The sequence below is a fragment of the Salvelinus sp. IW2-2015 genome, linkage group LG19 (genome assembly GCF_002910315.2).
Source record: "Salvelinus sp. IW2-2015 linkage group LG19, ASM291031v2, whole genome shotgun sequence".
Lineage (NCBI taxonomy): Eukaryota > Metazoa > Chordata > Actinopteri > Salmoniformes > Salmonidae > Salvelinus > Salvelinus sp. IW2-2015.
In genome coordinates, this window is record NC_036859.1 from 9,153,814 (window position 1) to 9,172,420 (window position 18,607).

The following is an 18,607-nucleotide window of genomic DNA, read 5'->3' on the forward strand; positions in this document are numbered from 1 at the left end:
TAGAATACAAATACATTGCATTAGAACTGAGAGGTGAATAGATTTGTTTGGCTCAGAGGCCTGGACAACCCCTACCCCCTAGGTACACATTTCACCCAGCCTAGTGGGTAAGTTTGAACTTTCAACTTGACCAGCTTTCAGATCTGTATGAAGTGCTTAGGGGGCTACGGGTTGATTTGGGATTGGGTCTGGCTCTTCTTTACAGGTCAGAGTTGACTCACTGTTTCCACGGGGACTTGTCCTCGACAGTGCCTTCGCGGGGGCCGTGGCCTGACCTGTGTCACGTGGCGCAGTGGTGCACCCTGGGTAGGCAGGGTGTACAGATCCTCCCACGATGCTGAGCGGGATAGGGGGCCAGAGTGAGGCGGGGAGGAGGTGGGATCATCACCGAGACCTAAAAGGGAGGGAGAGAAGATAAACGTTGGGTCAAATTTATGTTAATCCACATAAAATGCCCTGCATGAAAACTTTATTATTAAGGTCACCTTACTCAATCTGGTTGACACTGGACGGATCCTTCTGGTTCTGGAGCTACGTTTCTTGATGGCGATGGTGTCCTAGTAAGACACAAGAGAGAGGAAAGGCGACGTGATAGAGCAATGGAAAAATGCACTCGTACACACACTCATATACACCCGCCCACACACTCATTTACACCCGCCCACACACTCATATACACCCGCCCACACACTTACGATGTTCATGCCCAGGCCTTCCTCGTCGGGGAAGTCCAGTGAGTCTGTGATTCTGGATTGTCTGATGGTGCGTCTGCCTGTCCCTGCCTCATCCAAATGCTTCACCTGGGACACCTGACAGAGCTAAGACAACAGAGAGACATTTACAATGCTATATACTGGTCCGACACAATGGGAACTGGTCTGGTCTGAGACTATGCTCACTGGTGTGAGATGGTGGGGAGATGAAACTGAGATTGAACAAGTCACTGTTCTAGAGGTACACAGAGGTCACAGAGGTACACAGTGCATAGAGGTAAAGACATATCGAGTACAGAGAGACTAGTGTGTGTGTTTAGTACCAGGGTTTTGTGAGTGGTGTAGAGCTCCTGAAGGATCTGATCCACTATGGAGTTGGTCAGATAGGAGACCACCGACAGCTTCACGTCCCTGAGGGAGAAATATAAAAACAGAGAATGAGATCAGGGGAGGGAGAGAGAGAGAGAGAGAGAGAGAAGGGGGGGAGTGAATACTCTAAGTTCTCTATTCACATCCTACTCTTTAGTCTAGACCCTTCTCATCCCCTCCCTCTTTTTTCCCTCCCCCTCTTACTCCAGGGCTCTGTTGATGTCCTGTGCCGCTCTCTCCATCAGGGCGGTGCGGATGGTGGAGCGAGGGATGGAGACACGTTCTGAGACGGAGGAGAGCGGAGGGTTGAGTTGCTCAGCTGAGGAGGAGGACATGGGACACAGCTCCCGACACAGAGACACCATGGAGTCCACTATAACCTGGGAATGATCAGTCAATAAGGTCAGCAATGTGTTATTCCCTCATCCAATAAGTCCTGTCTACGATAAGAATCACAGTACCCATATTTCCTCATCAGCAACCATGGCCAGGTCTCCTGTCAAAGAATGTATGTATATCCATCTATCTATCTTTCAATTCATCCATCATAGTCTAAATCCAACCATGCAGGGGGAGAAGAGTGTTGAGTGGTCTACCTGTAGTTCCTTGTCAGCAGCCTTGGCCAGCTCTCCTGCTAGAGAGTCCAGTTTCTGTCTGACAGGCCCGTCCACCGAGAGAACATGGGCCAGCTCACACAGAGATGGATAGAGCTGAGAGGGAGAGAGAGGAGCTTAGAATATTTCAACACACATACATATTCAACACACACACACACACACACACACACACACACACACACACACACACACACACACACACACACACACACACACACACACACACACACACACACACACACACACACACACACACACACACACACACACACACACAGTATAGCTGAGAGAGTGGTTAAGAATATATAAACACGCATGCATACGCACACGCCAACATACCGCACGGGAGTTTCTGGCCTCCTTCAGGACCTGTCTGGCAGCCTGCAACTCCTCTCCTTCCTCTGAGCCTCGGAGAGCACATACCTGCTGCTGCACACGCACACACAGCCGCTCCATCACCTGACACACGCAGACACACACACACACACACACACACAGCCGTCAGTCCGTGGGGTTTTGACTCAAAGACTGTCTTTCTCGCCAAAATTACAGTTTACATAAGCACACATTATTTGTACCTGTTCAGCAGTGCTGGTGACCAGGCCTTGGTGCAGACGAAGAGCCTGTTTCTGAGAGAACCTCTGGGTCTGGTTGTTCCTCAACAGAGCACGCTGGATCTGAGAAACACAGTGAGAGGGATGGGAAAGGAGGAATGTTGGCGGTGAAAGAAGACGAGCAACAGAGAGAAGAGACGGTTTGACGAAGCAAAGTGACCAGGGCAGAAATAAGAACACACGAGAGATGAGCTGCTGACAACAGTCGTGATGTCATGGTGGGACGTCACACCCCAGGTGACTCACCTTGGTCAGCGCTTGGTCAGTCTTCTCAGGGGCACTCCGGTAAGCCTGTGTGACATCATTGAGGGGGATGGACATGTAATGCAGGGTGAAGTTACTGTCAAGAGAATGAGTGAGCGGAAAAAAAGAAGAGAGGAAAAAACAAGAAATCATTACAAATCGATTCCTTTCCTATGAATAATTATGAGTAATTGCCTTGGAAATGCTTGATGCAATAGTGGACATTAGTCTAATGTCTTCTCCTCTTTATGTGAATCCTTGTCACTAGAACTTAAACAGGCAGCCCTGCCTCACAAACAGGTCAGGGTGCTGATGAAACGCTGTGCAACGACTGCAAGGCAAGCTCAGAGATTTACGTCTCTTGTCTTTTGACTTTTATTCATGTCCCAACGTGTTCAAGTTTGTTTGAGTGAGTGAGTGAGAGCGCGTGTGTGTTGGGGGTGTGTGTGTCTCACTGTTCCAGGGCCCGAGCCACATCTTGGAATCCTGTAGCCGTGGTGTTATTGCGATCCCACGTCACACTCCTTAGAAGGATCAAATTGGTGGAAGAAAGAAGGAGAAAAGGAGAGATCATTTGAATAATAATTGACTTGAAAACTGAAGCTCACATGACACCTGTCAAATTACAAATTCAGAATTGCACAGCATGAATAACCAAAGAAGTGCTTGTACGTTCCAAGATGCACTGCGTTCAATACAGTGTATTGAGAGCCGTAACACAACCCCTATCATTACATAATCACTGTATTAACTACGGCATAGCAACTGCATAATGAACTTTGCCACATCTCTCTCAGTCTCTCTTTTCCCCTCCCTCCCTCTCTCTCCCTCCCCCTTTCTCGCTCTCTACCAGCCCCCTTTCTCCCTCCTCTCTTTCGCTCCTACTTTCCCTAGCTCCCTCTCTCTTACCTGAGTGTAGTGTTGATTTGCAGGGCTTTGCTGAGCATCTTAGCCCCCGCATCCTCCAGGCTGTTCCCACTCAGGTCCACCTTGAGCAGGCAGGTGTTGCTGCCCAGAGCGTTCACCAGCACTGTGCCCCGAGAGCGCAGACGTGAGTCCGCCAGAGAGAGGGACTGTAAGGCCTGAGGATGGAGAGACGGAGAGAGGGGCGAGAGGGAGAAAGGGGCAAGAGAGGATAAGGGCTCTCAAAACTGAAGTGAATTAGTAAAGTGTGTGTATATGTGTGTGTGTATGTGTGTGTCTTTGAGGGCTGTATGTTTGTGTTATGTTTGTGAGTGATCAGCGTCAACAGCAGTAAATAATTGAGCGAGCTCGTCATGGGGATGGTGTATCTGCGCTGAGAGAGAAGCCCGGAGCCGAGAGAATAAAGCACGTCCCAATGAATCATTGACTAGGGCTGGAGAGAACATACACAAGTGAGTGTGCCTGCATAGAGTATGGCAGTCAGTGGGTGAGAGATGCGAGTACATAAACATACCCGGATCGTACGTGTATGAGTTTGTGTGGGCGCGCGCGTGTCTCTGTGTGTGTTCACGTGCATTATGAAACTCACACACTCTTCCTCCTGCACTAACTGCACTAGTTTCTGCAGAATTTCATCCAGCACCCTGCAGACACATAATTTCCACTGTTAGACAAAATACACGTCTTCCCAGTGCGTGTTTCTACGTGCCTGTGGAGGACGGATTACTGTCCCTACCTGCCCTTGATGTTGAAGTTCTTGCCCAGCAGCAAGTGTTTGAGGGAGGGGTGTCTGGAGAAGGCCGGGATGACCCCTAGCAGATCAGCATCCAACCCTGAGAGACACATATGCACAGTATATCAGCTAATACATATAAACTGGCATTTATGTTAGCCCTGAAAATACTCATAAGTCTGTGGCATGCGTAGGGAAGAGAAAGGTACAAGGGTCACTCACCGTTGTCTGAGATGTCCAGACTACCAATACAGGCCACTCTGGGAAACAGCTCCTGGAGCACCCCAGCACCAGCAGACCTCAACTGAGAGAGAGAGAGAGAAAAAGAGAGAGAGAGAAAGAAGACTAAATCAGTCACATGGAGAGACAGGAAGGCAAGGCAATTCAGACAGACATGCGCCGTACCTCACAGCAGCTGAGGTCCAGGTGTAGGTCACTGATGTGAGGGTTGGTAGACAGGCCAAGGAAGAGAGCTCTAAAAGAGGCAGAGATGGAGAGACGGAGCGAGAGAGAGCAAGAGAGAGAGAGAGAGCGAGGAGGTCAAGAAAGGTCAATGCATAGGAAACTCATTTCAAATTGTTTTCTTAATTACCGTGACGGATTTTTCCATCAACTTCCCTAAAATGAAACCATGTGGACTTCTATTCACACACACACTGAGGGGTGTTACAGCAGTCTTAAAGGATGTGGGAGAAAAGGAGTTGAGAGATTCCTAGAACTACTAGAGATTCCTAGAACTACTTGGCCAAGGACCAGTAAGTGCTTCAAATGAAACGCAGGAAGCGTGGTAAAGTGCTACACACAAAAAAAAGACACCTTCGCTTGATAGGGAGATTGGATTTACCAACAAAACACCTTTGACAATACACACGTGTTAAAGAATTTATTAAGTATAGGTAAATAGGGGCCTCCCGGGTGGCGCAGTGGTCTAGGGCACTGCATCGCAGTGCTAGCTGCGCCACCAGAGTCTCTGGGTTCGCGCCCAGGCTTCTGATCGGCAGCCGGAGGTCCGTGGGCGACGCAAATTGGCATAGCGTCGTCCGGGTTAGGGAGGGTTTGGCCGGTAGGGATTCCTTGTCTCATCGCGCTCCAGCGACTCCTGTGGCGGGCCGGCGCGCAGTGCGCGCTAACCAAGGGGGCCAGGTACACCAGTGTTCCTCCGACACATTGGTGCGGCTGGCTTCCGGGTTGGAGGCCGCGCTGTGGCCTTCGTCTCTCCCGAGCCCGTACGGGAGTTGTAGCGATGAGCACAGATAGTAATTACTCGCGATTGGATACCATTGAAAATTGGGGAGAAAATGGGATAACATTTACGTCGACAGAGGTAGTCCAGCATGAGCCGACATTTGGGAGGTGGCCAGAGCGAAGTCCTATCTCACCTCAGAGTGTCCGGAGGGAGCTTCATAGAAGACAGGTTGACCGTGCGTAAGACTGAAGGCTGAACTGAAGAACTGCCTGAAGACAGGAAAGAGTCTCCCTCACTTTCCTGAAAAGAGAGAGAAGGAGAGAGCGAGAGAGAGAGCGAGAGAGAGCGAGAGAGAAGAGTGGGAGATAAACAGAGGGAGAGAGAGAGAATACAAGATAAAGAGAACGAGAGCGTGAGAGACGACCGACAGAGATAGAGCAGAGTGGGAGAGAACGGAGGGAGAGAGAGAGAGAATGTAAGATAGAGAGAAGAGAGCGTGAGAGACAGACAGAGATAGAGACAGGCAGTAAATGGCCTTCAAAAAACAAGACTAATAAACATCAGACAATGTGAACAACACGAAACAAGTTTAAGTTACAAAAAAGATTTTTTTTATCAAACCATCTGTTAACACAACTGGCGTAAAATATTTTCCTTGTGGAACATAACACACTTCAGAGCCCATAGCAGTTGTACACCAGCTCAAAATAAACTCATTCTGAAGGATGTCAGTAAAAGCCTCTGAGCCATACCAAGTAAACAGAAAGCATCCAGGCATTTTAATTGGAATACAGGGGACGGTATATTCCTATATTGTAGAACAGCATAACTAACACTCCTTTTAGCCTGACCATACAAATAATTCAGCAATATAGTGACAGAAAGAGACAGATGGAGAGGTAGAGTAGAAAACAAAGGACATATGGAGAAAGAGAGAGAGGAAGGAAGAAAGGAAGTGCAGAGAGAGAGAGGAGAAGAAAGAAAGAGTGTGTGCTGTGTGAGAGAGAGAGAGAGAGAGAGAGAAGAGAGAGAGAGCAGAGAGGAGAGAGAGAGAGAGAGAGGAGAGAGAGAAGTGCGAAGAGAGAGAGAGAGAGAGAGAGAGAGAGAGAGAGAGAGAGAGAGAGAGAGAGAGAAAAAGAAAGAGAGAGAGAGAGGGAGAGAGAGAGAGAGAGAGAGAGAGAGAGAGAGAGAGAGAGAGAGCTGTCTCTTATACACATCTAAGAGAGAGAGAGAGAGAGAGCGAGGATAGCGCTGGCTGTTTAATATCCATGAATCATTCATTCTTATCAGTTCAAACCGATTTATGTTCTATTTCATGTGGCGAGATCAGAGCTCAGGCAGAGCAACCAAGGCTCCACTGACTGCTGCTAGTGAAGGACAGACACACAGAGAGGGAGGGATTGGAGGGGGGAGAGAGTGAGAGAAGGAGCAAGAGAAGGCGAGAGAGAAAAGACAGAGAAAGAGAGTCATGAGAGGAATGGAGAAAAAGAGGATAGAGAGGGTGAGAGAGCTCTACAGTGGCAGGGTGACGTAGATTGTCATGAATCTTGCCCTGGATGCAGAAATGTGAGATTCCCGTTAGATGGGCCAGCTACAAAATTGGGTATATTGTAAAAGTTAATGAAAACAAAAATTAGCTTTTTGGTCGTGCACTTTACATTTCCATATAATAAAACTCATGTCATATACAGTACAGTGTCAACGTTTATGATCACTATGTATTCACAGCCCTTGACTTTATGTGTTACAAAGTGGGATTAAAATGGATTTCATAGACATTTTTTGTCAATGATCTACACAAAACACTCTGTAATGACAAGTTTTAATAAATGTATGGAAAATAAAACACTAACATATCTTGATTAGATAAGTTTTCAACCCCCTGAGTCAAGTGTTAGAATCACTGGCAGTGATCACAGTTGTGAGTCTTTCTGGGTAAGTCTCTAAGAGCTTTGCACACCTGGATTGTACACTATCTGCCCAATATTTTTTTCCTAATTCTTCAAGCTCTCTTAAGTTGGTTGTTGATCATTGCTAGACAGCCATTTTTAAGTCTTGCCACAGATTTTTAAGATGATTTAAGTAGAAACTGTAACTAGGCCACTCAGGAGTTTTCTATGTCGTCTTGGTAAGAAACTCCAGTTTATATTTGGCCTTGTGTTTCAGGTTGTTGTCCTGCTGAAAGGTGAATTTCAGTGTCTGTTGGAAAGCAGACTTAACCAAGTTTTCACTAGGATTTCTCTTGTGCTTAGCTCTATTCCGTTTTTTGAATCCTTAAAACTCCCTAGTCATTGCCGATGACAAGCATACCCATAACATAATGCAGCCACCACCAGAAATGAAGAGTGCTCAGTGATGTGTTGTGTTGGATTTGCCCCAAACATAACGCTTTGTATTCACATTCTTCGACACATTTTTACTCCTGAACTCATTTAGGGCCACCATAACAAAAACGTTTCATTTGTAAACATTTCTAGAAACATAATCGCAGTTTGACATGATGGGGTGTTGTGTGCAGATCAGTGACACAAAATCTCAATGGAATAAACGTTTTATTCAGGCTGTAACACAACCAAATGTGGAAAAAGTAAAGGGGGGTGAATACTCTCTGAAGGCACTGTACAGTTACAAGATGACACGGCGTCATACCCTGGGTTGTTCTGAACGGCCACGGAGCACGCACCTGAATGCACTAATGACTCCTTTCTATGTGCCTCAAACCTACGGTCTGTTCCTCTGAATTGCTTTGTGCAAGCCTAACACCGTAAGATCCTGTTTTATAACCTAGTTAGTCATGTTGGCAATAGAACAAGCGTTCAAATAATGCCCAGCTGACCCAGATTGCAATTTAAAATGGGCCCCTTTTGGATTGTGTTACCGGGATTGCAGGGTTGTGTTCCAAACAAAACAACTACAAGTATGCTTGCTCTAGTGCCTTCACGGCACAGCTAGGAGAGCTCCAAAAAAGCCCCTTATAGTTGAACTTGGAGACACTAGTTCGTCCTCTCATTCAAACACTTGTAATTGTTTCGTCATATGTTGCACCTACCCCACGTTTCCCAGGAACATTCTATCATGTTGCTGAATGTATCCAGAGTATTTTCAGATTTCGATATCAACAAATGCAGCGAAAAGTACAGTAAATGTAAAAGGCACATAACATCAACAGTGTAATGTTTGGATTCAGTCTTGTGTCAGGTGAACTGTTCTTCAACTTTAGTCTAATCATTTTCCCATAATCTCCAAACTGTTCCCTTTCAATTGCTACCATGATTATGCATTTCATATTTATATTGTAAGAAACATGTCAATTTAGTACTACCCATAGAGGCCAATTCCAATTCCCAATTAATTAAAGGGTTAATTTAAGGTTCGGGTTAGGCATTAGGGTTAGCAGTGTGGTTAAGGTTAGGGTTAAAATCAGATTTTATGACTTTGTGGCTGTGCCAGCTATTGACCACTCTGCAGAGGTGCCTCTAGGGCAAGATTCATGACAATAAATGCCAACCTGCTCTATAGCAATAGCAGAGAGAGAGAGAGAGATAGTAGAGAGAAGAGAGCGGGAGCGGGGGAGGTGAGGGAGACCGAGAATGTGCTGGCGCGTAGAGAGCCTGGGGATTTTAACAATAATTCCCTTCCAAAATTAGTCTCATTTTTCACAAACTTTTCTATAATGGATTAATCTGCTTAGCGGAGATGGGGTTGACGCTTTGCCAGTCCTGAGGGAGGCCAGACGAGAGCAGATGAGAGATGGATCATGTCTGCTCTGCTCCCGCCTGCTCTGCAAGGTAGGTAAACACTGGCTCAGAGACAGAATAGATGGATGAGGGGGCGTCTTGTACAGTTGGACACATTTCTATCTAATTCTGTCTACGCGGTACAGGGGTAAATGCCCATCTCCGACAGAATGTGTTGTGCTCTACATGGACACTTCCCTGAGAGAGGATACTGCTGGTTGCCTCTCAGGGATCAACAGAGTTAAGTGAATAGAAATGGATGAAGGTCCATTCAAGGGGCTAGACAGTCACCTCACCTGTGAGAGAAGCAGTTCTTGGAGAGATTCAGGTAAGAGAGATCAACACAACATCCCCTCAACAGAGCACCAAATAACTGTTATGGAGAGAAACCAGTTAGTTAGCATGATGAAATCACATATTATGTTAACACAACAACAAATACATACAAAGATCAATCATGTAAATACGCTTGGCAGTTTCGTGATCGTTTCGCCAACACTGTCAGAAAGTCATTTTGCAAAAACGCTAATGTGCCAATAAAGTGACATTCTAACAAAGGCAACCAGACTCTCTACAGGGGAGATTATATGGAGAAAACAAGATATGAACACAACAACATTGTCAGGAAAAAAAAATCCCTCAAAAAAAGTGGCCTCCTTTCATCCCAAAGACACATCAGAGGAAGAGGAATGAGTTGGGAACGAGCAATGGCAGACCAGAAGCTTCCTGTCTCAGAACACACTGTAATATTCTAGACAAAATTAATGCTCAACATAAAAGGCATAATATTCCTGCTATTGGGGCAGAATGTTCCTTCCCAAGTTATACAGATGAAAATTCATGCTTATACGTTTGTAGAATCCCAGAACTGTTATACAGTATATCCCGATTAGGGCGTCCACACTTCCACTTTAATTATTATAAAGTCCACTTCAATAAGTATGTTAGTTAAGACTCTCCTGACCCTTGACCAGACAAAGCACGTATCACTTTGAATTGTATGGTCAAAGTATGAAGTACTCTAGAATGGAGACACTACTAACCGAGTCCACAGTGCAGTCGGTCCCAGAGAGGTCCAGATGAACCAGGCAGTTTGGCTGGGCTAGGAACAGATACATGTTCTGCAGAGAGATAGACGGAGAGAGAGCCTTTAAATGTAAAGAGAGGTGTGTGTGTGTCTGGTTGTGTGTGCGTGCGCATGTTACATGTTACATGCGAGCAACAATACGTGCGTGTGCGTGTACATGTGGCGTTTATGTGTCGGTCTCACCGTGGCGTCCTCCCCAGACAGAATCCCAGGGTTTTTGCTCAGGTCCAGGTGAAGGAGAGAGTTGGAGTAGTCATCACTGGAGCAGAGGGCCTGGGAGAGAGACACCACTCCTAAGATAGAGGGAGGGAGAGGGGGATGAATGAATAAAGAAACATGCATCAGTAGATGCATGTTAGAAGTAAAGAAGTAAAGGACCTGCAGAGGAGGAGGGAAAGAGTTTCAGAACACCACTATTAACCGGCCAACTATCAGAGCTAACTACGAATCACATAAAACGCTCCATCTGAAACCAAGAAGACAGAAATGGCCCCTTGGTCCATTACATTAGAGCAGCCCATTCAAATCTCTTCACTGCAGAGATTTAGTGAGAGAAAACAGTAACAAGAGCATGCTCAGTGAGCAGTGAACTCAATCAAGCCCAAAAAACTGCCGACTTGCAGGGCCAGACCTTGTACTCTCATGTTCACTTTGAAGCCTGCACCAAAAGGTTACAATTAGAGCAATGAGGCAAAGACTGTGGAATAGCTAGCCCTGTGTTCTACCCTACTACAGTAGATTAATCTCATCCCTAATTCGCCCAGATTAAAGAGGAAATTAGCACACAGCAGACAACAGACAGACATGCGGCAAATACTCTGAGAGGGAGCAGGTAGGCAATCCTCTGCCCATCAATGTGAATCCACACATTCACATATTATGACTGTCTTTTTGACGAGTCATCTGTAGATCTATCAATCTATAAATAGACTTTGATCATAAATGTGCTCTTGACAAATATAAGAGAACATAAACCTTAGAACCCTGTATGACCAAGAATAGAATTCTCTTGATAACCCCAGGCTCTATAGACGGGTTAGCTGAGAACGTCAGGAAAACAATGTGCACGGTTCAATGGGGCAGACAGTTATGTGTTGTTGTGATTCTGGATGGCCATATAGCTAGCAACAATGACAAGAAACGGCAATGTGGGGAATCGTGGGTGGCTCGTTTCAGTTTGTTTCATCTTGTTCTTGCTACCATGTCTTGTTTTGAGGTGTCTTGACTGATGTCATGTCTATGCTAATATGGCAAAAATCCGCTAGCTAGCTAACCAACAGCTGTAACGATGTATTTGAGAGACCACAAGTGCTCATTGTGCAACTTTATGTTTTAAATAAACATTGGAGACGAAATATAGTTTACATGTTGTCAACAATCTAAGCCAACCCCGTCTGTTTTGCCCCATAGTTGAGCACGTGTCGGTTCTGTTGCTAAACAACCAACCCATCTAGTATGAGTTCTTAGAGGAGAGGTGACCACCACAGGGGGGCACTGTGGCCCAGGGGACAGAGGGAGGACAGAGGGATGAACACACCCTTGGAGGAGAGGGACGTCTTGGAGAGGTTGAGCAGACGAAGGCCTTTGTTGAGACGACACACCAGCTGGATGAGGTTGGACACTCCTGGAATAAAATAAACACACATGAGAGTGTCAGAATGAAACACACACACACACACACACACACACTGCTCACACACACACACACTGCTCACACTCACGTCCACAAACAAACAGTCACACACATGAACATGCAAAGATCAGAGTAAACACACACAATCACACACCCTTGACCAACCCACACATGATCAGCAACATCAACACATACACACAGGTATAATCTACGCAGACGACAAAGCCAATCTAGTACCTGGCGTCTATAGGCACACAGGCACAAACACACAGTGATGTGAGTGGAAGTGACAGGTGAAAGAGGCAGATTCTGATGTACTAACGAGAGTTCCTGGCACGCATACAACCCTGACACACACACGTTAATAGAGGACACGCGCGCAAACACACACATCTGCCAAGTCAAATCAAATTCTATTTTATTTGTCACACGCGCCGAATACAACAGGCGTAGACCTTGCAGTGAAATGCTTACTTATAAGCCCTTAACCAACAATGCAGTTTTAAGAAAATCCCCCCCAAAAAAGTAAGAGATAAGAATAATGAATAATAAGCTCTTTTCGGTCATAAGCTACGAACGACGTGAAAAAACAACAACAAAATAGCATGGTTGGTTAAGAGCCGATAAGACGGCAGCCCTCCCGTCCGGCGCCATCAGCCCTACAAGTAAACAGCAAACACTGAGAAAGATGCACCCAGACTGGTATTCAAACACATGACTGATGCAGCAAAAGAGTGAGAGACGTGCCACTGAGGGTCCAGTACCTTGGTTGTCCAAGGTGTTGTGGGCCAGGTTGAGAGAGTGGATTGCAGAGGCAGGATTCTCCGACAGAGCCGTTGCCATTTTCTGAGGGAAATCTCTAAAATAGCACATGTAGAGAGAAGGATTAAAGATGGTTTCGATGATTCCAGTGATCCATTATACATCTGTGTATATCTGAGTCATGGAAGATAAAAAGCTCAACTCAGCAGCGAAGTCGGGAAGGTTGGACAAGAATTAGACAGATGAAAAGAGAGGAGATGAAAGGGAGAGGAGTTGCAGAACAGGAGGAGGGGAGGAGTGGAGGAGACTCACGATTTGAGGCCAACGTTCTCCAGAGTGAGTTCCTCCAGACTGCTGGACTTACTGATGGTGTGAAGGACCTGCTCCACCACCTCTGACCCCTGGGGACATCAAACAGAGACATTGCTACATAACTGGACAAGCTCCTTATGGATAAAACACAGTTTTAACCAACTAAAAAAAGAAATAGACCCTGCTAGTCCAGTCGAAACACAAATGGATGTTCTCAGGCTGACAGACAGACAGACAGACAGACTTATGAAACATAGCCAGATATCACATGCAATCAGTAATGTACAATGGATAGTTACAATGCGCATGTCTGTGCAGTAGAGTTTGGTGAACCAAGTGTTGTACGCCATGGAAGCCACAATTACCGCCAGGTCCCTGAAATAGACACACACAATTTCCGGCTTAGATTTATACAATAGAGCCGTATCAACTGGAAATACTCATCAAAAACTCATTACATTCCCACAGCCAAACCAACAACAACAACAAAAAAAATATTCTCCAGCAAAACAAATTAATCAGAGAGAGCCATATGGATGGCTTCAGAAATGATGTATGATTCTGCAGCACACTCTCCCTGTTGGGGCGGTGGGAAAGAGCGAGATGGAGCAAAACTGATAGCGAGAGAGCCCGAGGAAAGAGAGAGGGCAGAGAGGGGGATCGATGGGCTGACTGAGGGAGGCCAGGTCAGTGGATTACTCAGTGTGAGGTTCAACAGAGCTATGTTTCGATCCTGGCCAACGGCCTAAAACCGTTTTATCCTGCCCAACACACCATTTGTCTAGTAGAGGGGAGGGAGAGAGGGATGGAGGGAGAAAGGAAGAGAGGCAGAAGCGCGAGAGAGAGAGAGAGAGAGAGAGTGAAAGAGAGAGGGAGAGAGAGAGAGGAGAGAGAGAGAGAGAGAGGAGAGAGAGAGAGGAGAGAGAGAGAGAGAGGCAGAGAGAAGAGGAGAGACGAGGGAGAGAGAGAGAGAGAGAGGCAGAGAGAGAGAGAGAGAGAGGGAGAGAGAGAGGAGAGAGAGAGAGAGAGGCAGAGAGAGAGATGAGGCAACAGACAGAGAGACCAACAGAGAGGGAGAGAGCGCTCTTAAAGGGGAACGCCCTCTCCTCCATTACAGCAAATCATTAGCGCCCAGCCAGTTGTAGCATGGCTGAGGGCTGTGTTCTCATTTCTCCATGCCATTTGTGGAAGGACTTCACTCTGGCTGGCTAAAGGTGTGTGTGTGTGTGTGATGGTGTGGCGTGCGTACGCGTGCATGCGTGCGTGTGTACAGTATGCGCGTGTACACTCCACAACCTCTCCCAGTGTTCCCCACCAGCCAACAGCAGCTCCTCATACACCAAACTACTGGCACGATTTCCCTGAATCAACAATTCCATATAAAGTGTGAGCTGCACTTCCAGCCCATGTGTAGAAGAGAACTGTTTACTACCACTATTGGTCCCCTTGGGCCTGTAGGGCACTAGAGCATGACAGTTTGCCAGCTATATTCCAGAGAGAGACACGCAACGCATGCACGCACTCACCACACACACAACACACACACACACACACACACACACACACACACACACACACAACACCACACACACACACACACACACACACACACACACACACACCACCACACACCACCCACACAACAGGAACCAGGTTTAGCTGCTGCAGCGTTGCCCAGTGGGAGCGTGTCTGAACCTGTTGGGCTATTGCTGCAGGGCCACACAGGCATCAGAGAGAGAGAAATGTATCCACTTTCTAGCGCAAAAGAATGAAATTAAATAGAAGAGGACGACAGTCAGCAGAAAAGCGATGGTCGTGTCGGAGGCTGTACTGTAGAGGCAGAAATCAGAAAGGATTTGGGAGGGGGTGGGGGGGGTGAAAGGAGACGGCCAGAGGGGATGCACCCACAAGACAGAGAAATTGCCTACCTGGGAGGGAAGAGTTCGGGAGGGCCAGCCCACAGGAGGTGGTTGAAACTTGGCTTATAAACTAGAGCACCTCACATGGGTGAAGTCCCATGAAAGCTTTACACTGTACCCCTGCCACGTACACCCTAGCGACCTTACTGACATATGTCCATCCGAAGAGCAGTGTAGGCTGAAATGTAAGTGGAACAGGTGAATGAGGGGAGAAGAAGAAAAGGGCGCATACAAACGCAGGTATTCTGGGCAGCGCATTCATTTTCATACAGAACAGGTGTGTGTACTGCTGTCCAGGTGGCTGAGAGTCCAGCGGCGGTTTTGAAAACTCCCTGTTGTCCTGAGAGTTGATAGATAGTGTCCACATCCTAAGAGGAGAGGGGAAGTTGGGAGGGTGGGAGGGAGGGGAGAGAGGGAGGGAGAGAGAGAGAGGGAGGGGGAGAGAGGGAGGGAGAGAGAGAGAGCGATAGAAAGAGTCAGGTTACAAATATGATGGTACCAGCGATACTGACAATATAACTTCATTGATTGAGCACTACAGTTGGTTGATGTAATGCATATGTGGTTTTCTTACCCACTGCACTTCCTCCTTACAGCCGATGCCATTATAGTCACACAGAGCTGCGTAGGTCTCAGAGAAACCGCCTGAGAGCACGAGAAAGAGAGAGAGAGAGAGGATGAGGAGAGAGGGCAAGAGAAGAAAGAGAAACAGAGCAAGGGGGGGGGGGGAGTTCATATTGAGTTGAGATGAAAGACAAGAGCATGAAAGAACTTGAGATAGAGATATTAAAATGATCCCTGATCACATACAGTCATAGATTAGCTGGTTCTAAACATAATAACATATGCTCTGTGTCACCGACTCGACAAAGAGTGTGAGTTCGAGAGAGAGTGAGTAGGTGGTTCACCACAGGTTCTCTGAGTCTCTACAGATGATTCAGAGTTTGGTGAAAACTGGAGGACTCCATCAGAGACGTCCCCCTCTGCTCGGCAGATGGTCGGACTGCGAGAGATGGAGGGAGGGAAAGAAGGAAGAACGAGAAATAACTAGAAAGATATTAACATCTCAGTCAGTGAACAAGCCATATGGATACAGTATACTGCATATTATACATGTTGGTGACATGACTTTACTACTACATTAAATACACAGTGTCCTTTATCAAGTTGTATAGTAAACCCAGTCCTACTACTACCCTACTTAATCTCTGAACCTGTCTGTCTTAATCTCTGAGCCTAATCCTTACTTTAGCTCAATAGCCCTAACTAGTCTTTACTTTAACCTTCTGTAGTGCCTTTAACTACCTTCTCTCTGTCCCCTGTTAAATGGTCTGATGGAAAACAGATATTTTGGTATATTATATACTGTAGATGAACCTCTATGGTCAATACCCAGTGCAGAGTCAATCCTGATGATGTTACAGTCTGCAGCCAGGCTCTCCCTTCTTACAGACTACYTAGCACGGTTCGTAGCAGTAGGTGATTTCACAAGCGAGACTTACGCATACATGGAGTTATTGAATATTCGTGAGAGGGCAACGTTGATATGGTTCATCATGTGATCAAGGTGGTCTTGTGACTGCAGTCTCAAGGAGTGGGTCGATTTGTCTGTGTCTATGACAACCTGAAAGGTGTGAGTTGACATCACCGAGATTAAACAGAGCTAAAATGGAAATTATAATTTCAGAGAGTTGCTTCTCAGTTGACAAAAATCGGCAAAGCTAAAACTAATTTTGCCCGATAAACACTCTTAGGAATATTTAATGCCAATGAAACTCAGTACCCTCAAGAAGTTTTTGTAAAGAAAAATGTATCGAAAATTTGAAACGAGGCAGATGGTTGGTTGTGGGAACAAAACAGTTTCTCACCTGATGATCTGGATACGTGTTCATTGCTCGAATTTCCAGGAAGTTGAAAGTAACCTCCACCTGAAATGATGTTGATATTGTGCATTGTAATCAATATGACCAAGTTATCCCTTTACTGAAAAATGATGATAATAATCGTCAGAATTATCCTCATACTCATCATCATCAAAAGCAACACTATTAGTCTAATACATTGAAAAAGATTGTGAAATACCTTGGCAGGGACTTTGACAGCAAATAGATACATTCGCCATGTTGCCAGAACCTAAGAAGTGAAAAGATGAATTTTGCTGTCAGACAGAAGGAAATAAAAAATGCTAATCATCATCGCAACAAATAACAATATAGGGGACCGACCACCATATCTGTTTACTCAAACATCACATTACTCAGTCTTGCCTAGATTTTTGAAACACTGTGATGCTGACATTTCATTACTTAAGGTAGTTATTCTCAATCAATTCTAGTGTCAATGTGTCATAGCTTGAATTGATTTAGGAGTAAGGAGTTGAGGAGACACAGGGGGAAACAGGAGAAAAAGCKAAATAAAATCCAGTTTTATCCAGATCAGGGGATTACCATTAAGTGGTTGGCAGGAGGGGACGTGGGTATATATTCAAAGTCGAGTCTGCAGAAGTAATTAATCTCATTCATAATTCAAACGTCCTAATTAGCATACTCCGTCCACGCCTTTATTACACACACCCTGCATCCCTCCATCCTTAAGTCTATTCTTCGCCCTCTCCTTCCCAAATCTTAACCAAATTCCAGTCAGTTCTGCTTTTCTTTAACACCTCTCCTCTCTCACCCCCTGCCATCCTTCCATTTCTTTCTCTATGGAAATCTGTTCTTTATTCCAACAAACTATCTTCCTAAGCCTCCCATCTCACCATCCACCTCTCTGTGCATTGTACCCTCGCTCCCTCCCTACCCCCGCCACCCCCGTCCCCCTCTTCTCTCTCTCACTCTTGCCTTTCTTATTCGCTTGGAGGTTTCTTTTCTGTTTCTGCTCTGTCACTTTCAATTCCTCAAGGCCTCTCTGTGCTGAATCGTTAATGGCAACCCACCGTGCGGCAGAGACCTTCGTCTCCCTCAACCACCCACCCGCCACCCAACACGTCCGCCACTCTTCTTATCGTAATCCATCAACATGTGACCTTGTAATCCCACTTATCAGATCTCAGGCTGAGTTTCATTGTCTGGGTTTCGCTCTGGTCACTTTCAATTCCTCAAAGGCCTCCTCTGTGCTGAATCGGTTAATGGGCAACCCACCGTGCGCAGAGAGAGAGAGAGAGAGAGAGAGAGAGAGAGAGAGAGAGAGAGAGAGAGAGAGAGAGAGGAAGGAGAGAGAGAGAGAGAGAGAAGGAGGACAGAGAGAAGAGAGAAGAGAGAGAGGAGAGAGAGAGAGAAAGATACAGAGAGGATAGGAGAAAGACAGCGAGAGAGGAGAAAGATGGATGAAGCAGATTTTCCGCAATGAATAAAGTCCTCCAAAAAGTGTGTACACGATCTCGTCCACGCTATTGCTAAGCAGAGTTAGCACGTGACAGTGGACTCAAGCCTGTAATCAGGATGAGACTGCCGGAAGCGGCGCAGCCAGGGAGTTGACCTCTGCGGTATACAAGAGGAAGACAGGCAGGCTCAAGAGCCCCTTTGAAACAAGGCTTCTTTGAGACTCCTTATTACAGAAGATTGTTATTCACAGTCCCCAAGAATGCCCTGACAGTGGAAACCTCAGTTTATATAAACCTGATCAAGAACATCATGGAGAAAAACAGTTTTATGATAGCTGAGAAGGCTTGGAGTGAAGAGGAGAAGAGAGAGAGAGAGATAGAGAGATAAGAGAGAAGATAAGAGGAAGAGAGAGAGTAGAGAGAGAGAGCAGGAGAG

General features: G+C 46.1%; 1 protein-coding gene across 1 annotated transcript in view; it reads right to left on the reverse strand.

Moving 5' to 3' along the window:
* Positions 1–18,607, reverse strand: part of LOC111979571 (capping protein, Arp2/3 and myosin-I linker protein 3-like) — a 52,424-nt gene that overhangs the window by 5,444 nt on the left and 28,373 nt on the right. The window contains 32 exon segments of the mRNA XM_070448802.1: positions 222–394; positions 491–557; positions 696–818; positions 1,037–1,124; positions 1,287–1,462; positions 1,679–1,792; positions 2,039–2,158; positions 2,278–2,376; positions 2,560–2,653; positions 3,012–3,080; positions 3,466–3,638; positions 4,070–4,124; positions 4,217–4,313; positions 4,436–4,517; positions 4,619–4,688; positions 5,593–5,633; positions 5,635–5,679; positions 5,681–5,699; positions 9,433–9,509; positions 10,180–10,257; positions 10,407–10,516; positions 11,761–11,847; positions 12,621–12,715; positions 12,931–13,019; positions 13,230–13,305; positions 15,152–15,198; positions 15,200–15,217; positions 15,424–15,494; positions 15,758–15,852; positions 16,352–16,473; positions 16,718–16,777; positions 16,932–16,982. Of these exon segments, the coding sequence (XP_070304903.1) occupies positions 222–394; positions 491–557; positions 696–818; positions 1,037–1,124; positions 1,287–1,462; positions 1,679–1,792; positions 2,039–2,158; positions 2,278–2,376; positions 2,560–2,653; positions 3,012–3,080; positions 3,466–3,638; positions 4,070–4,124; positions 4,217–4,313; positions 4,436–4,517; positions 4,619–4,688; positions 5,593–5,633; positions 5,635–5,679; positions 5,681–5,699; positions 9,433–9,509; positions 10,180–10,257; positions 10,407–10,516; positions 11,761–11,847; positions 12,621–12,715; positions 12,931–13,019; positions 13,230–13,305; positions 15,152–15,198; positions 15,200–15,217; positions 15,424–15,494; positions 15,758–15,852; positions 16,352–16,473; positions 16,718–16,777; positions 16,932–16,982 (2,781 nt within the window).